General features: G+C 38.9%; 2 protein-coding genes across 2 annotated transcripts; both read right to left on the bottom strand.

The window, feature by feature from the left end:
• Positions 1 to 901: 901 nt before the first annotated feature.
• On the bottom strand, positions 902 to 10320 carry LOC139119096 (lipoxygenase homology domain-containing protein 1-like). The gene is made up of 9 exons (XM_070682732.1): positions 8614 to 10320; positions 7274 to 8504; positions 4622 to 4785; positions 3907 to 3996; positions 3580 to 3706; positions 3150 to 3313; positions 2685 to 2763; positions 1812 to 1884; positions 902 to 1525 (listed from the first exon to the last, which is right to left on the bottom strand). The coding sequence occupies exons 2-9, from the start codon at positions 7320 to 7322 to the stop codon at positions 1411 to 1413; spliced, it is 861 nt and encodes a 286-aa protein (XP_070538833.1). The 5' UTR covers positions 7323 to 8504; positions 8614 to 10320; the 3' UTR covers positions 902 to 1410.
• A 2026-nt stretch (positions 10321 to 12346) lies between these two features.
• On the bottom strand, positions 12347 to 22208 carry LOC139119097 (lipoxygenase homology domain-containing protein 1-like). The gene is made up of 5 exons (XM_070682733.1): positions 21991 to 22208; positions 15054 to 15214; positions 14755 to 14833; positions 13828 to 13903; positions 12347 to 13006 (listed from the first exon to the last, which is right to left on the bottom strand). Exons 1-5 carry the CDS (start codon positions 22037 to 22039, stop codon positions 12919 to 12921), a joined length of 453 nt encoding a protein of 150 aa, XP_070538834.1. The 5' UTR covers positions 22040 to 22208; the 3' UTR covers positions 12347 to 12918.
• Positions 22209 to 23973: the final 1765 nt, after the last annotated feature.

Here is a 23973-nt window from a genome sequence, read left to right as displayed (position 1 = left end):
ACACCACTTACCCGAGCCACAGATCGGGATGAGTTCTAACTAGATAGCAGTAACGATATATTTTATTAATGTACAGAAAATAATAGCGCTAATCAGCTAGAACCTCCAGCCTCGCTAATTGTGATCTATTACCTGTTGTCCATAACAGGCCGGGGACATGAGCCTAAACTTTGATCGCCTAAGACTATACCCATTGTTGAAAGGTTCAGTAAGGTCAGCGCAGGTGCATGGTTAAAACAAGACCAAATCGTTAAACACCAACCAAATTGTTATCTTTTCTCAAACTCGGTGCATTTTTTCCTTATGCGCACCTGTACTCAATAAGCCATCCGAGGGTAATTTATTTAACGTCAGTCGGTCAAAGTTGACAACTGTCAAATTTGGGGGTCATGTATCAGATGGTGCTATCACAAACGAGTCAGTGGGTTAGATGATGCTTCGTTGTCACCAAGCAAAGAAACTATTTACCGTCATCAGCTGTCATTTTATCATTATAAATCACGTGAACAGCCACTTATGACGTCATTGATCAGCCATCAAGTTGTAAATTGTGTTCATCGGTAAATGGACGCACCTTTATCCTAATTAGAAAATTGACGATTAACATTTTGCTTTTATTGGTCATGACGTATTCATTGCACACTGATATATTTTTATCGCCTTCATAAAGTTCATTACGTCTCAGATTATCAGAGAAAGCAAGAATAATATTTACATTTCCAGTTATTTATGCTTTCTGCAGTTACTGAGCTACCAAACAGCAGTCAGATCGCTCTTTGTCTGCATTCCAAGAATTTGACATCCGACGATTTTTTGCATCCGTCTCCGTTGAAAGATGATAAAAGACTATCGGGACATACGCCTTACGTCATACAGATAATTGAAAAGCAAGTCATAGTAATTAATAATAAACTCTTCAATCCTGATTTCTTTATTGCCTTTATTGTACGAAGAACACGATAACCTGTTTATTCATAAATATCGCAGCTTCTTGTGTGTCAACCATTGTCGTGTTTGTGGTATACTACATAAAATTTTAAAAAGTCACGGCGAAGCATCTTCGATTTATTTCAGATAATGATGTAGAAGACAAAGTTCCAGTGAAAAATGAGTCAAATAAAAACGAAACGAAAGACAAAGAATCTGTGATGTGAGAAAAGTGTCTATGGTAAAGCTGCCCTTCCCTTTATACGAGAGTAATGCCAAAATTCTCGCGAGAATATCTTTGCCTGACTATATTTCAGCTTGACTAGTAAAAGGCTAATTGACTGTGTAAACTACATAGCGTCGACGTGTAAATCAAATATTTTGTGACTAATATAGGTCATAGTCTGAGTAAAGAAAAGTACTTTTGTGTTATTGTGTTTTCCTTTGTTTCCGCTGCCAGCCAGAAGTCAACGCATGCGCAGTTTATTCTTCATCTTCATCGTCATCGTCATCTTCCCCTTCGTCGCTGTCGTCGAAGATACCGGTCCTCGTCAGCTCGCGAGACGTGACCCCGTCTCCCCTCTCTTTGCATAGCCATCTGAATGAACACAAGCACAATAAGGAGTGTCACAAATTCTATCTGTCCAGCTCAAATTCGAACTGACAGGGCACGGAAAATTGAGGCAAAAAGTCCTAAACGTTACCAAAATTGCATACAGTAGTTACTGTTGCCTCATCACTACCGCAAGCACAATATGATCGACCTTTTGATTAAAACAAATAATGCGCTTGTGAAATGAGAAGAGAAGCTTACGTGTTCTACGGTAGTACTTGTTGTAACCTATAACTCGATGACAAGACCGATATAAAAGACGTCAACTTACGTGTCACCGGCGAAGAAGTAAGAGGGTCCTCCGTCTTCCTTCACCAGTATGTGTTGCAAGTACCAACCCATTTCTGGAAGAGTGAAAAAAATATAAGCAAAAATTAAATGACGTTTCTCTCGGCTTTTACAAAAAAACCAATGATTCAGAACTGTCTGTCAAGTCAAATAATGCCAGTTCACACTGTACAATACACCGAGGGTTTCCATTGGTAGAGCAGCCGTTATCTCATTTGCATATCTCTCGTAAATATATGTCCGATGAAAAAAAAATGTTTCTGAATCTTGACATGACACCCGGCAAAGTTATGCGATCATCCGGTTATTTTCGATGTGCTATTTTCACTGATTGCAGAATAATTTCTCTTTTGTTTTACCCCTGCACAGGTATGGTGGAGGGACGCTCCGCAATCACAGTGATACAAAAGGTGTGATGATTCGTGAGATCGTGATGCAGTAAGCGGTTTGTATGGAAATGCTGTGATGTGGAGTTTGTGAACAAGTCTGTACACCAATGAACTTTAATTGGAAATCTCTCTCTCTCTCTCTCTCTCTCTCTCTCTCTCTCTCTCTCTCTCTCTCTCTCATCTCTCTCTCTCTCTCTCTCTCTCTCTCTTCTTCTCTCTCTCTCCTCTCTCTCTCTCTCTCTCTCTCTCTCTCTCTCATCCCTTTCAGCATCGGTTGTTTGTGTTCATGGGACCCAAAATATGTTCCTAGAGACCATTCCCTAGGCATTTCGGATACCGAAAGATATAAGTAAATTCTCAAGCAAATTAGAACTGACAAAAACAATGTCAGTGATGTAACAAATGTTCATGATTCATCTTCCTCAAAAACTGGAGCAACGGATGCGAGGCCATATTATTTTACTTACTTTTTGTGTCTCCGTCATGGCTAACTTCAATTTTTGTGATGGGACCAAGATCGACGGCTTCAATAAAGAACTTCGCCGTCTGTATGATAATAATAATGATTGACAGCATGATAAGCATCACTAGAGTATATTATTAACGCTTAAGAGTTATTATCTTTCTTTATATATATATATATATATATATATATATATATATATATATATATATATATATATATATATATATATATATATATATATAATACAGTTAATCGTTTTATTCTCTTCTTACACGAGGGCAAAAATTCAAAATAATTTTGTACCAACGCATATACAACTTGTACACCATTCTATCTTACTGCACGTTTGAGAAACATGCTAACTAGATGCGAGACGAAAGATGGCAATCATGCGATGCTAAATAAACGTACTTCGTTCAGTGTTAAAATCGTCTGTTTTAATTATCGATAAAAATGCCGCCCTCACCCTTCCTTTTTTGAACTCGTCCTCTCTATCGTTAAGGAAATTATGCTTCCCCATGATTCTGGGACCTGTGTCGCTCTTCTCGCCGACCAACATAAGTCTTACAGTCGCCTTGGTGCCAGCTCCCTTCTCCCTTCCTGTTTTCACATCCAGTTCATATCTCTTCACTGCAATAGGACGTAAAACACAGACAGTTGCAAACGCCAAATAAACTTGCAATATTACCAAGGTATTTTGTTAAAGCAAGATCAAAGCCAAGTTGTTTGTTTGTCCGTTTGTTGGTTGAGTGGTGCATGGTCACTGACTGCGGTGATCAGGGATGAGATGATAAACAACGGACAAATATGGCCGCCTATCACTTCCGTTGAACCTGAATCCATCTATATATGACGAAAGCGTTCTTCCGGTAATACGTGTACTTGAGTGGGCTTACCTGGCAGTGGCTCTTCTCCCGGTCTCAAGCATGGGAGCTCTCTGACAAACTGTTTATCATCTTCCGTTGGTGATAAGAAACGCTCACATTTGAAAAGCATCATTCCTGTCATGTTGAACATGGTAATCTGGAGAAAAGATACGACAGTTGAACTGACTGACGAACATTAGGCTTCTACCATCCAAATACGATTACATTTTGATCAAGCCAGGGTTGAGTGTATTATGGAGGCACAATTTTGCAAAACTTAGAACCCGAATTATAGTCCAGCATTAACAGAAGTTTCATTTGCTAATATAGAAAGTAAATCATAAACTTTCCACTTACTTGGTTGAGCGTCCAGCTGTTGCTATCACCACTGTTGTCGTGAGAAACTCTCATTTTATAAACTTTTCCCACTTCTTTTGGAAGCTTAATCTACACATGACAGAAAGAAATATCTCTGTGAAAAAGAGGTTGCGTGTCGATTTCCGAGAACTCACGCCATATGCAAAAAAGCTTAGAAAATAATAGAAAGAAATTAAAGAATTATGTAGATCCAAAGGATTGTAAGTAGTTTGATTGACAATTATACTCGGGGAGATGTTTTGTAGACACACGTTGATCCAAGGCAGGAAAACATCCAAATGAAAGATTTGTGTTTTTGTGATGAAACTACAGTACTGAACTATCAAATTTTAATTGCCAAAAGTTCATAGGTTCGACGAGCAAGGCCAATGCCATTTGCCAACACTGCAGAAATGTTCGGTTAGATTGTGTTGGTGTACCAATTTTACCAATCATGTGATTTTAGAAGTAGTTTTAAGAGATCCTTTCCACTTCAATTTTTAGTATACATAGTCGATGATAATCCATGTTTACCGATCTTTTGTTTTTATTTTTAAACTTTCCTGGCTTTATCTTCAATTAATTCGTCTCACGTTGGTCATAGGTTTCTAACACATCGGATCAAATGTGTACAGCAACTTAGAGATTCAATCAATGTCCGATTCTGCCCTAATATGTGCATACATATCTGAAGGAACAACTTGAACTGACTTACAGCAAAGTCTGACGTCGTCCCTGGCTGAAAGAAGTTCCCATCGGGGTTGCCAAGTTCAATGTCACCGGTATTTCCCTCTTCTCCGTATATGTCAACGAACACTCGGCAGTTGGTGCCACTGTCTCCAGTCGTGACGCTTAATTTCCATAGCAGGCCCTCAGCCTCTGCGGAGTCAAGAAAGCGAGAAACATCACCATCGAGTCAAGGTAGATTTAATCGGAGTGCAACACGTTTAAAGGGAAACAGTCGTCGGAAGTGCGCCTGTTTGAGTTTCTTGTTTACAAACAATTATTTTGTGCACAATATCTAGATGCACCTCATCATCATAGTTGCAACATTTAAATTATACGATGTAGATTATGAGAGACATGTTTTAACTTTCATCAATCACCATCGTGCCTTGGATACAGTGTTAACATTGTTTTTTTGTTTTTTGAGTTCCATACGAACTTTGAGCGCAGTTCCGACGACTGTATCCCTTTAATTCACTTGATATCATTTTTTCACACAATGTTAAATTTGTTATTTTGCGGTAAAGTACAGAATCTTATGCTCTGTTAATAGTGGCGCTATATTCATCCATCGGTTTTGTCTGAGGGTGTAACTCGCTTTCTCCTTCCATACTAAATGAAGTTGTCTCGTTGTTTGAGCGATATTATTGTAACGAAAGCGAGCGATTCCCAATTCTATAAGTAAACGGCTAATTATACTTTAATTTAGAAAACTAGAATCTGAGGTTTCACAACAATTCGGATTAAATGTCTGATTCAATCATAGACAATAGATTTAATCTATGATTTACTCTGCCATTCAACTTATCCGTGGCGTCTCAAAATATTAACATCGATTATCTCACTAGAAATATTGCTTTATTTTTGTTAGAGAATTCTATAATACACATATATATAAAACCTAAAGCAAATTATCATACTCATGTTTGTCACTTTACTTAAATTCAATTTGAAAAAGTAAATGCATCGAAGAAATCGCGATATGTTGATAGTTTCTTCACTATTTAGTAAACAATGACATCGAGGTGCTTTTACATGATCGGAAATCGTATAACCCTACTGAACAATTATAAGTCATAGTTTGTGTGAATATTTGTTAATCATCTCTTTCAGCACCCTTCTGACAGCTATTTTACCAGACTTGAAAACGCTCTGTCACGAATTTGAGACAACATGTTAGAAATCAATGAAAACAAGATAACTAGAGAGATCGAAATCGTTTCCAAAATGAATGATGCATCCTAGCGTACGATGCAGAACTTATAATATGATGCCGTGCCGATTGGTTGAGAAATTATGATGTGTCATGTTTAACTGATTGGATAGTGTGCGTACAACTTCGATGAAGAGCTCTGACAGTAGATCCAAATTAAATCATTCTCTCTGTGCGAAAAAAAAACTTAAACTTTGGTGAATCAATAGGGCACGTACTTCAGTTTGCCTAACCTGTGCTGCTTTGATGTTCGATCGAAAGACAATCACTGCAGAACCCTGATGAACAACTAGGCCATAGTTATCTAGAGCATAGCGCTAGGGATTTTGATCTTTCATGATAATGACAGTTAAGACTGAGGAAAAATCCGATGATCGATGAAATCAAGCTGTATCAAAACTTTTTGCCATTTTAGCTTCCAATTCCACCATAAAATTATGAAAGAAATCTATATTGCTACTTTACTGAAACATTTGTGGATCAACGTTCGACTGTTCGATGCATACAAGGTACGCCCCTATACACCGTGCTCACAATCGTGAAAAAGGGGTGGCGCTTTTACTACCATAGCAGACAGAGTGACCAATCGAACGTCATCGATCGACAGATGGCCGTAAGCGGTCCTCGGGGTGAAACTTCATTTGCTTTCCGTGTAACCTTTGTGTTACAAGTCTGCTTCTTGAAGAGTCAACGACCGGGGCAAGTCCCTTATATTCAGGTCAAATTCTTGTCTCTTCCTGAATTAAATAATCGGCTTTGTCGCAAAACGGCGAAGAAAAAAAATGAAAATTCGACATCAAAGCCATCAGGGTTGCTATCCGAGTTCCACCTTTCGTGGTCAACAAAAGGTTGTCATAGAAAAAGCATATATCGTACCTCCTACAATCGCCCAGCTTTACAGCTTTCGTGAATAAACACAGATATCGATAATTCCGTTTTCAGCCAATAACTCATTCCTGATAACTTATATATACATGACAGTTGTACTATAATTACCTCGCCGTGGTCCCTGTTCTAACTCGCCCGTTGCTGCTGTGAAATCAGTAATTTGTGGAACAATCTGTACTAAAGTTCAGTAGGCCATTCCACCTGACCCGTTTTGAAAGAAATCTCACGACTCTATGCCCGATATCACCCACAAGGCCGTTTAGTCTCTCCAGAAAGGAACCCGTCGAAGATTTGCGATCAGGTCGCCTCGAACAACAACGTTGTCTCGTTCAAACCATAGTGCCGGAGCAGAACCGCTGATTTACGTTTTAACATTATACGGATGTGGTCACCTGGGTTAGGCCAGGTAACCAGATAACGAGGCGCTTCGAACGTATGAAAATCGAACCGGCTGCGTATCGAATAACACCAAGATATTCTGAAGGGTAAAGCTATTCATTAAAAGTCTATATTATGTAGTCCTGCCATAGCAATACTTACGCATATTCATAAACTGCGCCCGGGCGGCGAACATCAGAGGGGCTGCCATGTTGTAGGATATACGGAAAACTACTCTAACCAGAGCGAACTCACGTTTACTGATGCACACAGCCGCACAGATTATGGAGAGAGACGGGACGAGTGAGGCTTGTACGGCCGAGCACCAACAGATCAGCAGATTCGACGTAGTTTAGCCTAAACTTTGACCTGGCATCCGCTCTTCGCTTCGAGATTAAGAGATAATTTTGGGGGCCCCGTGAATTCCTGGTGATCCAAGAGGAACTGGTAATCGGCAACATAGCTGATGTCACCCGTGATCTCGTGGATGGGCACAGTAAATATGCTCACTCCCCGCTGTGTAGACAAAACGAAAGAGGTGTCATCTGTCAAACTCGCACAGACCAGCACACAGTTTTAATGTCAATAGTATTTATCAATGGCACACAAATAGGTAACATTTAGGATAAGGTCACTAACTTATCAGCAACGTCTGCATATTTTTCTCTATGAGAAATTTGAAAGCTCTGAGGTGTTTACGAACCACTCCCGCGGTGCTGTTTCAGACAATTATGTTTAATGTATAACTCAGAGTTGGACATGTAAACTCATTTAAAAATATCAAATGAACATGTTTGAGCTGCGCGACTAAGTAAATCCACGCTTTACAGGCCAGAGTACGGCGCCTTTCAACACGTTGTACCTCACATAATGAATTGTTCAGCAACTTGTCAAATTTTGATACATGCATTAATATAGCATTTATGAATCACGCCCTTGACGTCAAAAACATCCAGATTTAGGTCTAGGTTAGACTTTAAGCTTATTCAAACTTCGCATAGTGGCACCGTTTTATGGACAACGTGAAAGTATTTCGGAAACGGTACAATATCACTGGAATTAGCAAGTACAAAAATTGCCAGTCGAGAAGAGCGACAACGCGCAGGTTTTTTGAGACCATTATTCCCGTACAAGGTACGACGTGTTTCTTCCACACGCCCTCCTGGAGAGCAGTATTCTGTAACTGACTTTGTGCACGTAAATCCCCGACTCAGTACGCCAATCCTAAAACTATCTGTAATCAGTACGATTATCATCTATGCAGACCATGTGACCGGGTGTTGATGCTGATTTTACTTTGAAAAAAGTACGATGCCTCAACATTATTGCTTTATAACCACACAGAATTTTGCATATCACCGAAAAGTTATCATTTTTTTTCACAGTTACAAGCCTACTTTACTTTTGCTAGTGTCTCTTCACTCAGTGAATGGCCCGAATCTTTGCATTCACTTCGTTTCTGGTGAGAAGCTGCTTGTAGATGTTGGGTAATGAAGCAAAGCTATCGAAGAAGGATGCCTCTCATTGAATAATTCTCAAGGAGGATTACGCCGTCGTGTTTGTAACATTTGCCAAAGCTGTTCGTCAGGCTGTTTGCAATTAGAACACGTTTCTTACCATGTATAACCCAGTGGCAATCATTTTTACATTAATTTGTGATGTATGAATCATAAATCCAGCACTGATACACCAAATTATATAAAAAAAAATCCTCGATTGATTTAATAATTGATGTAAACGTGAAGTGGATATTCGGTGATCAAAACGAGTCTTTATGTGACAAGCCGCCGGTAGTGCGAATAAGTGGATCATAATCCCTTCGTGCGTGATGTCACTGTTTCTCTCGAGAGGACACGACTGGTGACTGCACTTTTCAACCCGCTCTATGTTTATACCCAAATTATGCACGGCCATAGAATGGACATACACGTTCTGAATACATTTATTAGGAGAGTTGGGAATAACTGCTCTGTCACTGAACCGAAGGTTTGTAATTTTACTCGGGCTTGGGTAATATAGTTAATTATTGCATGGTCCGCGGGCTTTCTACATGACGTCACGATCACTAACCGACCAATGGGCAGGCGGTTGACGGTTTTGCAGCTTGGTATTCAGGTTAGATGTACTTTGTGTGGAGGAAATATCATATCCCGCGGATAGAAAAGTACGCGTCTACACATCAGCGGCTCTGAAAACGACGCATTTGCTGCCACAGATGCTGAATTTCCTAATGGTATACACTCATTTGGACTGAAAACAGCATTGAGTTCAAAATAATTCAGATATTTTTTAAAAAGTTATTTCTAAGAATAACATATCGGGATGTACTTTGGCCAGTTTAAGATTGAATGTTAATGTTACTTCCGTTCAATTCCGTGAGATGTCACGACTGAGTTCCCTCCCAGTAAACCAACAAATGTTGCGTCCATAAAGCATACACTCATTAACATGTAACATGCCGTTACAGAATGGACCCATTAACGGCCACCCAACCGTTTTTTTCAGAACTGGTTGCGTTTAGGGGTCCGGTCGAGAATTTTCTGTAAGATGAGAATGGCACTCTTATTGATGTTTGTTAGAAAGAAAGACAAAAAAAGTATAATAAAAATCTTGATTGTACATTTAGATTTTAAATTTGTATCATAACGAGCGTACTTTACAAGCCAGAGCACACACATGGTGAATTCGTCAGTGTATTAAGGTTCCGGGACAAGTATTTGGCTCTTAAAAGTCATGACTTTTCTGCAAAAAGGTGACGCCGTAACCCCATTATAGTATATATTCTGTGAAAGCCTATAGATATTGCCAAATGCTATGATTTTGTATTTTGCAATCGCTTGTTACATAAGGATCACATGACAGTACTTAAATAACTTCCCTGAAATCATATTTTCCTTTCCCTGTATACATACTCACGGTGTACGGGTGAATTACCCAGGGATGCAGTCATCGTGTGTTCAAGCATTTATAAAACTCGACGTGACCAATTTCCTTGCTGACTAGATAACAGGTCAAAGATACGACAAATTTATTATAAAATTCAGCGGGCTCATTCAGAAATAACCCTTAAATCTTAGCGCAAGAAACAAGAAGTATCAACCAACTTTCAGTGTTCAAAACATGACAGGCCCTGTTGTTGATCTAGATTATCTGTCTCGCAAAAGGTTTTTGATAAAAAATTTGAGAGCTACACAGTGTCAATCAATTGACGTGAACAGCGAAGCGGTTGTTTACAGCAAAATTCAACTGGCGAGACGAAGCTCTCGACAAACACCATCTGATTATACTCGCGTAATTCACTTTGTTTGTCATCATGCGTTTGGGGTCCGGAGAAATCTTCGAAAATAGTTCAGGCATACAGGAAAAAATCTTCCGCGTGTTTTTCTTTCGGGTTATGAGTGACGTCATTGCCTTATTATCTCAAAATTCGGAGAGTGTGAGGTGTTTTCATCTTCTAAATATATGAAGTCAGTTGATAAGGGCAATGTTTTCCCTTGAAGCTTTTCCTCTTCATCTTGGCGATAACGGTGATGACCACCACCACGACAGTGATGATGTGATTAAGGTGATTAAGTTGCTGACGTCACTGCTGGTGCTACTTCCGTAACGGTTGTTGTCGTCATCATTGTCGCCGTCGTTGCTGCTATTTGTTATTGTTGTTATTGTTGTTCTTGTTGTTGTTAATGATGATCATGTGGAGGACTAGGAGGAGGGGGAGGAGGAGGGAGCAGAGATGATGGCGGCTGTAGAGGATCAGGCGGAGTAGCGGCAATGCCATGGGGACAGGCTTAAAATCGTAAAAACTGTCATATTACTGACTAATGTCATTTGTATTAGTATGCTTACGATCAGCGTGACATCTTAACATTGTTGTATCTATTTTCGGACAATTAAATGGTGTGAAAAACATTTGAGTTGTATTTGTGATTACAGAAGAAAATGTTGAAATTGACATCTAGCTATCGGTTTCTCAGAACTGTAAGTAAATGCAAGACAAGGAAAACGAAATCAAGGAAAGGATAATGTACAAATTTCGTTCTTGTTTTAAAGCCTTGCAGTTGTCTCTGAGTCTGAATGATCACAATCCTGTTAATCTGCACAACAATCTATCAAAAGCGCAAGAAACATTAAAGGTATACTGTCACCTGTTCCAATTTTGCCACAGTTACCATGGAAAGAAAAATTTGACCAATCACAGATTTTAAGCGGGTGGCCGCTTTTTAAAAACAGCGCCCTCACATGGGCATTTTGAATGCCAAGGAACGCCCCTTTGACCATATATGGGCATATTTAGATTACAGGTGACTGTATAACATTAAGGTAGAGTGCGCCCCAGGGACAGATATTCTGACTCTCATATTTTTACAACTCTTTCATGATCTACCACTTGTTGGGGCTCATTTAACTGCTCTTACAGTAAGAAAACATTTCACTGTCTTGGTTTCCCGAAAATCGAAAATTTTATTTTTCCATCAGAGTTGACACAGAGATGGCGGTCATTCAAATATCGGTAAGTGTTAGTAATAGGTGATTCGTTTCCAAACTTTACCAAACTTTGCACGGAGATCCCTGATTTTTATTCTTGATTTGTATTGGTGAAGGAATGGTTGAAAGTGTCATTTAGAAAAGTTTGAGCAAAAGTTTATAGTCTTTCGCTTTCGAGGCGCGTAACCTTAATTAGGCGACTTTAGATAAGTAATTCACTAACAGGGAGAGGGAGAAAGATAAGACACCGAGAGAGGTAAAGACACTGCAGCGAGCCGGACAAGATAAGAAAGTAGTTGCACAAAGTATTGGGAATAGAAAACAGATATGCCAAAGTGTGGATGGGGAGCTTGCATTTTACCAAACTTCAATCAGTAACAGACTGAGTGTAACCGCATGTAAACAGAGAGACTTGGTAAAATGAAAACAGTTGTAAATGACATCACTTCGTCTAAGCTGTACAAGTAACCATGGCAGGCTTTATGCATTGTGGAACGTCAGTTCCAATTACGATGATCACAAACTGCCTTGGGTAACATCAATAAGCATAAACAGGTCAATGAACCCAACATACATATTTGTGTATAATAATATCTAAGGATATTACTGAGAGTGTTAAATTTGATTTCAGATCAGTCTATACTCATCCTTTTCGTTGGGTTCTGCCTGTCGAACAGCTTTTTAGGTAGTAGCGCTGTGTCGTCTGACATTTAAGACAGAATGGTGACATTATATAACTTACTAGAAAAATGGTGTTTTATTGCATTTATTTCTATCGAGTGCATTTTACAATCTCCCCGAATAAGGTCACATTACCGAGCAATGTCGGGAAGTAACAATTTCATGTTGGCTTTGGAATTGAGTGGAACATCCATATTGTTGAACGCAACACACTTTGAGAAAAGTTCACGCTTGCGATGCAAAATCCACGAAAGTAGACGACACTAAAACTATTCATCGATTGATCAAGTCGGTAAAACATAGAAAAACTACGCAAGTGTTGTGATTTGCACTTAAATCGTTTTCGTGCTGAACGTTGTCGCTGTCGGCGAATCACGATGGGCGTTTCATCAAACAGCAAGAGGGCTAATTGCACTAAAGACCAGCCTGCTGCAGGCACTGCTACGAGTATTGCTCTGCTTCAAATAATTGGTGTAGTGAGTATTTGTATTGATTTTTTCTATCGCCAATAACATTTATACCCAATATTTCAGTAGATAACCTTCTAATAAATTACACGTTTCTCTGTGAAATTGCGACACTATTGCATTTTCTACATCAAGTGCAGGTTCAGACAACACACTGCGTTACATGGTTCCTGGCTAATCATCATCACCACTGTCTTCTCCTTCATCTTGAACTTCCAGTTCTCTTTCAGTCAGGCCGTCATCTTCTCCGGCATCTAGCCATCTTAAGACGGAAATAAAAGAAACAAAATGTTGTCACTTTCGTGTATCAAATAAAATATATTTAAAATATTCAATGCTTGAAATGTGCCTGAATCGGAGAGATCCTCCCAGCTTGCCCAACTGTATTTGCGTCGATTAAAATTGTCAAGAAGAAAATGATTATGGGAGTACGGAAGTTTAGGCAAACGAGCTTTTATTAATCTTTAAGTAGCCCAAGTAGCCCAAGCTTTTGACCTCCTCTGAGTTCCCGTTACATGCACCGACCTACTTTATCCACTGACCTTTGCTACGTCATTATGACGTCATTATGACTTTCAAGCGTTACGCAGTCCGCAGAAGGACACGCTGTTAGTTTAGACCTTGAACGCAAATGAAGTTTCACAGCAGATTGTGTTACATATCACAGTTTACTGGTTGCCAAAACGTGTTGGCAAAACGTTCGACAAATAGTACAACAGCTGAAAAAAAAACTATTTATCAAATAAATTTTCTGACCGAAAAGTCTTCAACAGTGACACCCATTGTTAAAATTTCGAACATTATTATAAAATAATGACCGAGATAATGCAAAGGACCTTTAGGTTGCTGTAAATAAGTAACATGGTACAGATAATGTATTCTAATTTAATTTGATTTGATTTTAGTTTAGTTTATTTAATGTATATATAAGTACGTTGACCTGGTTGTTTTATGGTTTTATGCATGTGTCAATCATCGCATCATACGAACGTTATAAAGTTTTTATGACTGCAATTCTACTAGTTTACGAGGAGATAAGATTCTCAAGTGGTCAGTTCGAGAAAAGTTCACCCTGCCACTCACCTATCACAATGGAAGTAATAGACCTTTTCTGTCGACGGATCGGTGATTTTGACCCTGTTTAAATGCCAACCGTCACCTGTAAGAGTAAGATGACTATGAAATTTTCAGAAAACTGGGGGTGAGTAAGTTCTAGCGCAGGTGCCACCAACTGATAAATTTCATCAATTTCGCAAATCATCACAAAACATGTTTTGAAGGCTGATATACCGATTTTACTCATTTTTGACCTTGATCTAAAATTTGGAGGGGGAAAAGTAGAGCTGTTCGTAACTGCCCTCCCACTGGCATGTCCGGAAAATATGTCCTCCCACTGCATATTGATGCCCACTACCCTCCAGTATCTATGGTCTGACCGCTTCCCACTCCCCACAACAATGCAAGGTCCCCACTGCCCTCTCCCTACTACTGAAATTCCCAATTGCCCACTAGTCCATTAGGCAACCTAGATCAACGCAAAACCGTACGAGCAGTATACCATGGAAAATTGCCCCTTGTAAGATAGGCGCTTAATCTCCCCTCAAGTTCTATCAACCACGGCATTCCCCTCCGATCCCTCTAAGTATTTTCCGGTACCCACTGTCAAAAATTTTCTCCTCGCCCACTGAAATAAACGAAATTTCTTCCCCGCACACAGTAAATATCGATTTTTTTTCTCCCGCCCTCTGATTAGTTTTTACATTTTCCCGCCCGCTGAAAAACTGGACACGAACAACTATTGGTACGAACAGCTTCGTTGGCGGCACCTCAGAAAGCTTCACATAAAAATCAATAAAGCTGAACAACAATGACAAACTGTGTTCTTTATTATTTGCTTTTAGCAAATTATCTTTCTGCGAAATGTTCTGACCAACCTGACGATAACTATTATAGTCATCACGGGGCATATCCAATATTCATAGCGGACCAAAAGTCCGGTCCGACACTTACCAACGCCGCTTCCGTCATGCCCGATCACTACCTTGGATAGATCTCCTAGAGGCACAGATTCTACTGTGAAATGATCGGTCTAGAAATAAAAGAAAAGAGAATACATTGTCTCTCATTGGTGTTGAGCCAATTTTACAACAGCCAGCAAAGTTCATTTAACCTTTGACCGCCTAATCATGAAGCGTCCTAACGACTGACGGCTGCGACACGAACAGCAAACGACTACATCTAGCCACTGAATACCAAGATTAAATTTCAAAATATCGAATTTAGTTTCAAAAATTTCCAAAGTAACTCACATTTCCACGTTCAAACATTCTTAAGCTGTCTTGGTAGTTGTCTTTGTTCAAATCCCATTGTCCAGTATCGCCTCGCTGGCCATAGATTGTGATGTATACGTCGGCGTTTGTTCCAGCGCCGACTTTTTTACTTGTCTTGACGGACACAGTGTACTCTATTGCTGTTGATATGAGAGAGAGAGACAGAGAGACAGGGACAGAGAGACAGAGACAGAGACAGACAGACAGACAGACAGACAGACAGACAGACAGACAGACAAACAGACAGGCAGGCAGGCAGACAGACAGACAGACAGAGTCAGACAGACAGAGACACAGGGACAGACAGAGGCAGACAGATAGACAGACAGACAGACAGAAACAGACAGACAGAGACAGGGGAGGGAGGGAGAGCGGGAGAGGAAGAAACAGACAGAGAGACAGACAAGAGAGAGACAGAAAAACAGGCCGTGAGTGAGGAAGTAAGTGCATCAACTTCTCAATATCGTACAACCGCTGGTTCTTCCCATTGAAACTATGGATTTCGCGATAAATTTCAAAATAAAGTGCAGAGGCCTAATTGTCTCAGAAAATTGTAGTGCTTCGGAAATGCACATCTTCCTGTCATATCAAGTTGGAGGTAGAATACGCCTCGGAGACAGATATTTGGACTCTCAAACTTACATAGTAATCTTTTGGTCTACCCATTGTTGGGTTTCATTTTGAAGCTGTTTGGGTATATGAAGTTTCTGCGGGCTTGCTTTTGTAAAAACCGAAAATACGGGAATGTTGGCCATTTTGACTTTGAAGTGTCGGTAAATCTTAGATTATTTGTCTTTCTAGCGCCAAAATTCGCATGGTGACCCCCGATTTTTATTCTTTATTTTGAAAGAGAATGATCGAAAATTTCTTTAAGACAAGTTTTGGCAGACATTTAAATCCTACAGTTTTGGGGAGCGTGCTACCTTGATATTGCAAGCTGCAATTTAATCACGAATTGTTTGACAGTGAAAGTTTTGAATTGAAATTCAATATTTATTGTCGGTTAATGAAGCTATTAGTGGTCTTCAATGGAATTCCATATCACTGTGCTTACATGTCGTTGATTGGAAATGAGAAACATGAAAAAACCTTGCAAAAGGCATACTGATACATATTTCAACATATTTGAGATGTGTGTGAAACCACACTCCGTCAATCCCTTGCTCTGTTTCCTCGGTGATGTTAACACTTAGAGCGCCAAAACTTTTTTTTCACCTCTATAAAATATACTCTAGTAATTTTTTTTAGATTTTGCCAAAATTTTGATTAAAAACTGTAGCAAATAAAATATGATGTCTATTTGGTCCAAAATTATCCACAAATATTACAGAAAAATTTGCAAAAACTGGTAAAATGTTGTACAACAACTTTGGCTGGAAAAATTACGCAGTGTTCTGATTTGAAGATTTCATCAAGTTAATCAATTTAATTTTCAGATTAAGTCAATTCATTTATTTATTTATTTATTTATTTATATACTTATTTATTATTTATAGTGTAGAGCTCTCATTTATTTATTCATTTATTTTTATTATTTATTCATTCATTCATTCATTTGTTTGTTCGTGTGTTTGTTTACTTATTCATTTATCTATTTATCTATTGCCGAGTGTAAGTAGAGGAAATGGTATGAGGAAATGGAGTCCAGGCTCTACTTTCAGTTAAGAGAATCGGACAGTCGCCTTGTCAAAAATCTGACCCTGACAGTTGGTGACTCCATATGGCTGTTACTACGAGACGCCATGCACAGATGGTCAATCCTGCATTATCTCTCTGTACATGTAGGCAGATAATGTGGATGTCCGAAAAATCCAACATGTCAGGTCAAGGCCATTAAAGTGGAGTTCGGTTGGAACTCTTTGCAGTGCTGTTAATGTCGAACATGCGTGGCATATTGAGGATAGAAAAAATTTTTGACAATCCATATTAACCAAGACAACCTAGTCAACTTCTAAATTGTTGCAACAGAATGGGGATATATTTTGTGTTACATCCTTCCATCCACATGAAAACCGTATACTGCAGTTGTAAATAGGAAGGGTTGAATGAGTACCGCTTCCTCCAAAAATCAGTTTGATATTTGATTTAATGTGTTATGCTCGCTCGTTTTGGGTAACCTATTATACATTTATATAGTTAAATAACGGAGCTCCAGTTGTGGCACAAAATAAGTCTGTGATTAAAATAGAATCTGATATGTTAATTTTTATGAGACATTGCGGGCCATTTGGTAATATTATTCAGTTTTCCGTAATTAACAGATACGTCATTGCACGTGGAACAGTTTCGATCCTTGACCGCGAAGCGAAATATGCTAGTGACGTCATGCCGTAACCATTTGTCTCGCGGAAAATTCGGACTAGTGAGGAACATTATTAGGCTATGCAATTCCTTTCCTTTCACGGCAAGTTTAAAACTTGCGTAGACTTATTTCTATGATTGTGGAGAAAATCAAGGGTTCCGCTATTTGTTTCATAGAAATAGATATTCTTATTATTCCGCTAAATTTATGAAGATAATTGCGGTCATTTTAGAATTTTGATTATCGGTAATCCAGGTTGCTCGCTCGGAAAATTCTATCGTAATCCACTCTTTAACGCCCAAAATTCAAAGGAAATATTAATTTTGAAACAACATACGAAGACTTGACAGTCTCATGTGTGATACTCGTATTATTCTGGTAAAACCTGAAGTTGTTCCCGAAATGTATATCTGAGCAGCAAGACCCCACAGAACAACATCCAACGGCGTCCAACATCGGCTTTGTTACAGCAATGCTCGTCTCAGTACAGCTTGATGATTATCTCTTTGGCTGGTGTCAACGCACTCCGCTGATGTGTTCACAAGCTGTCAATGGAAGATTTGCTACACAACCTTATCTAGATAACGGTCAAAGTTTGAGGAATGCCTGCGGTAAATACATCGTGCGACTCAAACAAGATTAGGTGAAGATGGGTAGAGTTGTTAAAGGTGACCCTACATGACCCCACAACACTCAATGATAACGGCTGTAAGCGGCAGTAAGATGCTCAGACATGAACGGGGTCTTTGAGAGCGGCAAAAATTGTTAGATAATAAACCTATGAATTTCAAATACACCAAGATCGTGACGATTGAGTAGCCGATATATCAATTCATGATTGAAAGTATTCATGATACATAAGGAAAATCTCTAAAAGCGAATATAAAATTCAGCCATTACATGTTCAACTACTGCACATAGAAAAAACCTAGTTGGACCACGTCAAAAGTGCCACGCCACACATTGATTAGTAATGGACAATCTGCTACGAAAACCGAAACTGTAGCACAAATTACGTTAATCATTTTTCGATCGATTGCAATCGTAAAAACAACACCGTATTTCACCTTAAGTGACCGGTAAAACTTTGTTTGTTTGAAAATACACCTCCAAGGCGCTATTATATCACGTTTTTTGAACCATTAACCTTCATTTCATTCAACCGGCGCAAAATAAATGGACAGGGTAGTGTTGTTAAGAAAGATAAGGCAGTATTTGTGGGCTAGACGGACGGCCATGACAGCAGACAGAGACACGCGGTGGACAAACAGACACGTCTCTCAAATTTCAGTGAAATTACGAAATTGTTGGTTGTGTTCACAATACCTCTTCGATACAACTTATGAAACTGTCTGACACTTAATTGGTAATTGTACCGAGGAGGAAGAGATGTGTGCGTCGTTAGGCGTCACTGGATATTGAAAGTAGCTATCTTGACTAACTTCCAGTTACAAGTTACTGTTTCAACAAAGAGGATTGCGATTAATTTTTATCGGGCTGTCTGTCTGTATTCAACAAAGGCGCGAAATTTGCGGATGCACATAAACCAGAAGGGAAAACCGTACAGGTTAATGAATCACTGCATTGGAAATATTTCGTGATCGAAATCTGAAACATCGATTCTTCAAAATTGCTTTTTTCTGGCATTGAACATAACAGCTATCGAAGTATGATGCACATTACGATTGTTTCTTTGATGAATGGCTGTCTCAGAAGACGCATTTTAACGTCTAATCATAGACAGTTTTGTCAAAAGTTGTTGGTTTCAGGAAAAGATACTTGTTTTACATCATTCCGAAGACCTGAGTTACTTTCTATCCATTAATTAATATCACCATACTTTGTGCGACAGAATTAGTTGATATATATATACTAATACCGATGCAGTGTCATTGAATGAATAACCCCGGGTTATCTGAACCGTAAAAGATAGATCAACTGTTGCGGTCATACGTTTGTTTGTTTGGTATTTCTATCCTAACTCTCTGCAAGCAAGCGACTCGGAGGGTTTCCTTTGCCAGGCTTTTATATATTGTGTATGCCAGTACTGGGACGTTAGAGCACTGCCCTCTTATACAAAAGAGACTTGATTTACAACTCACTCGACTTCCACAGAGCCCTGTCACAGTGACGCCAGCTATATCGTTCAGGGGGTCATAAAATAATTATTACAGCAATTAGAGGATCATTGTCAGTTGAAATATGGTTTAAGGTAGAACGCGCCTCCGGGACATTTGAACTCTGAAACTTTTAAAATTATTTTCTGATCTACCACTTGTGGGAGTTCATTTTAAAGCTCTTGATGAAATAGAAATTTTAACCTGTTTAGTTTTTCGAAATTCGAAAATTTTATATTTTTCCATAGAGTTAGCACAGGGAAGGCGGCCATTTTGAATTCCAAATGTCGGTAAATCTTGGGTAATTTAGTTTCTTTGGTACCGAAATTTGCACGGTGACCCCCGCATTTTTATTCTTGATTTTGAAAGTGAATGGTTGAAAGATTCCTTGAGGTAAGTTTGCGCAAAAGTCTTTCAATTTCGAGGCGCATTCTACCTTAAAGGAGTCGCTTGAAATATTTCATGCATGGATTGTCGAATATATACGTGTAAGTCGTGCCGTAATATGATAAAAGTGTCAACGAACTTGCATGAGTCCACTGAACAAGTTAACCGCGCCCAAGATCGAAGTTCAGACTCGGGCACAGCAGCTGTTTGGTTAATATCTGAGTATTTCATAAGACTAAAAACTGTGGGATGGTTTGGGGTTTTTTTTGTTTGTTTTTTGTTTTGTTTTTTGGGGTTTTTGGGGTTTTTTTTAATTGTGATTTGTTTTATTAAGACTAGAGAGCAATTAAGAGGAATTGGCTATAGCAGGTACGCTTAAAAATTTTCCTACATTTTTCACACCCGTCATTTGTTGATCCGGGTAACCGAACTATTTGGGGCGTATGATAATCAAGATCAGGTTGATTATTATACAAGTAGTTACAAGCAATGAGGTCACTACCGTTAACAAAACGTCAGACTTCATGAGTTTTCTCTATAATTGCTGCGTTAAAATTGGTTCCTCTTAATTCAATGCAAAACTCACTATATGCAATACACCAACAGCTTTAAAGCTTTACAAAAAGACAAATACACTGGAATTTTCATTAACAAGATTACCTATCTTGTAATAGCATGTTCCTACTCGTCTTCGTAATCGATTCTAATAATCCACAGGTTGTTTGGTTTTTGTGGGTATTGTTTTTCTTTTTTATGTATGTCACGTTACGGCTATAGTGAAAATCTTCTTTTCGAAGTGACGTTTTTCTGACGTAATTATCTGTCATAAATAACTACAGATATTTGCACAACAAGAGTGTAACTTGAATATCGAGCTCTTTCAAATTATGGCTCTCCCAATGTACGCTCGTCTCACTTCCATGACAACAATCTTGTTCTTGTCCCTTTACTACTTATAGCATTGCAGTCTTTTCAAGGTACATTAATAATGCGATCAGTTTTTGACTGCCAGTCCGCATGCGCTCTTTTGTTTAAATTTCTTAAATTAGCGTAAGAGTCCATATTCGTATCCTCGTTTCCATATATTCTGACCGCAACATCTAAGTTCACGGTAAAAGGTAATATTCGACACTTATTTCACGGCTGTTATCACTCTCAAGATTTGTTTGTCGCTACATAACCAGTGAATCTGATCTCAGTTTTAGGCATATCTGTGAGCTATTTCTCGATCAACTCGCTTGTGTCTGACCTTAGGTTAGCTTGGTATCTGTCATCCACAGTATGACTTTACTTAAAACAAACTGCCGCCAAGAGCACGGTAATATCGAAGCGCTCACCTCGTGAACTTTGACCGACATCTTTTATTGACAGAAAACTGAATGGCAAAGAAGATTGCACCGATACAATCCGTCCTATCATGAAATAATCGCCAGACAATGGTGTAAACTGAACACGCAATGTTGGAGTGAAGACGATAAATGTTTCGAACAAGTCAAGCAAAACAGATAAAAATTCCGAAAAAAAAACGACATATAGCTGTTAAAAGATACGGCAATCAGTTATTCTCATTAATGATTTGTCAATGTGTTTAATATCTCATTTATATTGGCTTCATTTCCCGCTAATTTTTCACAGTCAAACTCCGGGTTTTATTTTTGTTCGCTAACTGTTTAAAAGTAAATCATTAACATTAAACCAAAAATTCCAACTCGAGTCTCATTTTGAAATTTTTCCGAGTGTAGCTTTTCAGAAGGTAGACTGAAACAAAAGAGAAAATATTTATTCATCTAAGTCTAAATAAGGAATGTGAAATGTTCAACGCGTTTGATTCAACGCTAGGCAATTAACTGTCGCCTTTACATTGTGTGAACAAATTATTTGTGGTCGAATCTACCATTAATGTAGAGAAACTAGATTTGAGCACGGTATATTCAAACTAAATATTTTCGATATTATAATCGAATTACCAAATTCTTCGATATCGATAAATAAATAAACGGACTAACTAAATCATCTATGCAATAACAACATGGCGCTCTCCAAAGTAAGCGACAGAATATTTTCAAATAAAGGAAAACAATTTTAGGTTGACAAAACAAAGAACACTTACGTTCTAGATCTAGGTCTTGAAACTCTTCAAGAAGCCTGTGTTTCAGCATTGTTGAATTTTATGAAGATCTGAAGCTCTCTGTAACGCTGAGCGACAAAACCTTGAAAGGGTAAGCTCTACTCGACTTGTCCTTCAGCTGAGCCAAGAATCACGTATACCTTGCAGAGAAGGAGTCGCACATCCCAGAATTCATAGCGATCACCGGATGGTTGTCAAGTAAACTTGGCGGAACAGTTCGCATTGCGCATGCACGGCGTTGTTTGGTGTGTGGAACCAAATGGTCGAACCGCTGGCAGGAAACGTTGAACGTCAGGTCACACATTTTTCATAGAGTCAACGTCGAAAGATCAGTCAGTTTGGTCGTAAAGGGCGCACTACTTTTCTGCTCAGTATCTTTTCACAATTGCAATTCATTAGGAGAAATCGTTAAGTTTGTTCGAATGATTGAGTAAATATTGTTTTTCTTTCACCGAAATTCAAACATCAGGGTCGAAAATATACAATTAATCCAGAAAAGGCAAGGAACACTAACTCATTATTGTTGAGGTGATAACCTTTACAATGCCGTCCTGTGAATACTGAAAATCTTAAAATGGTCGACAAGGAATAGTTGAGTTCATGGACCATTATCGATGACGTCATGGAAGGATGAATGAAAATTGACATACAGTATTTTGTTTCATTCTAAAATAAAATACAGGAATACATAACAACAAAATTCATAGTCCCACTGACAGATTGAACAAACAATAATGGCAATCTAATTTTTCATGGCTATCGATTTCTTGAATTTCTGTTATTTCCTCGTCCAATGGTTATTTTCGCAATTTCGATTTATTTCATAAAAACACGTGAAATGGGTTAGTCGTTCTGCAGATATGGTATGCCGGGTATATTAATGGGTAAATCTCGTAAATCTCAGTAACAAATGATTTTAAACAAAAGTTGGGAGGTCCTTAAACTTCAACTTGAACTGCTCAATGTCTGAATAAAATGGAACTAAGGGTCTATATTACGGTAGTTGACAAGTCACAATGTGAGCGACATGTACAGGATCATTATAATAAAGATCAGACGTTTGTTAAGAATTCTAAGTCCTGCCAGTCATCATCGGATATCGTTTCAGTAAAGCGACATGATAAGGCGGCAAGTCTTCTCCGATTTCATCTCAAAACCCGAAGGTTTGATGGCTAGGAAAATGCCAGAGGTACGATACAGTTAGCGAGCCTTGTCGATTCCTGAATCGGCGCACCGGTATTACCGATACTGAACCACTGAGGGCGCCCGCTACCATCCAAAGCTCGGAGCCCCGAATTTACTTTTTTCACTTTCCTTATTTGAAATGAGACTCTAAGAAATATTATACTGCAAATGTTTAAATCTTTCTAAAATATCATATTGCGACGGAATCTTGACTATGTGCTGGTTTTTTTTGGGGGGGAGGGGAGGTTTCACTGTGCGAGATTTTCTCTTTAACCTACGAGGTGACATTCTCTCGGGTACCTGTCATAAAATGAACTAGATGTACATGAATGCATGACGTGAGGCACAAAATCACGACATCATTTTGGCTTCAAACTATGATCAGAAGCATTCTCTTTCCCTTTAGGTCTACTTTCATACAAACTACCGTAACCACACATGTTGGGGTAACGTGCCTGAAAGAACGTGACAGTCAACCAGATGCGAGATCTGGTATGACGACGAATTACAAGTCGAACCCATTTTAGTCCGATAAAACTAGAATAAATGTAAATTGAAGCCAAGTAAAGCAGACTCTGTTCTTGGCAATTATCTGAAAGAATATATAGGTTGCATTTCGCGAGAAAATTTTTGCCAAAAGGGACGATGATATATATACATATCCGTACGGCTAATTGGACCGAGTGACCTTCTTGAGTAATAACCGGTGCGACATCCTGCCTCGGTCCGTGGGCTGTATTGAATCTTTACTCATGGGTTTGCTTCATGTTCATAATAGCT

This window comes from Ptychodera flava, chromosome 19 (assembly GCF_041260155.1).
Source record: "Ptychodera flava strain L36383 chromosome 19, AS_Pfla_20210202, whole genome shotgun sequence".
Lineage (NCBI taxonomy): Eukaryota > Metazoa > Hemichordata > Enteropneusta > Ptychoderidae > Ptychodera > Ptychodera flava.
The sequence above is the reverse complement of the archived record's forward strand: the minus strand, read 5'-3'. Positions and strand labels throughout refer to the sequence as shown.

What these genes read in the sequence shown, in the direction of transcription:
- LOC139119096 (XM_070682732.1), bottom strand. Translation starts at nt 7,322, where the DNA reads ATGGCAGCCCCTCTGATGTTCGCCGCCCGGGCGCAGTTTATGAATATG. An exon ending in ACAGCTGGACGCTCAACCAA is followed by an intron (nt 3,707 to 3,906) that starts GTAAGTGGAAAG and finishes TCTTTTCTCCAG; the next exon opens with ATTACCATGTTCAACATGAC. An exon ending in TACTTCTTCGCCGGTGACAC is followed by an intron (nt 1,526 to 1,811) that starts GTAAGTTGACGT and finishes GTGTTCATTCAG; the next exon opens with ATGGCTATGCAAAGAGAGGG.
- LOC139119097 (XM_070682733.1), bottom strand. Translation starts at nt 22,039, where the DNA reads ATGCTGAAACACAGGCTTCTTGAAGAGTTTCAAGACCTAGATCTAGAA. An exon ending in TCAAGACCTAGATCTAGAAC is followed by an intron (nt 15,215 to 21,990) that starts GTAAGTGTTCTT and finishes TCATATCAACAG; the next exon opens with CAATAGAGTACACTGTGTCC. An exon ending in GCATGACGGAAGCGGCGTTG is followed by an intron (nt 13,904 to 14,754) that starts GTAAGTGTCGGA and finishes TTACTCTTACAG; the next exon opens with GTGACGGTTGGCATTTAAAC.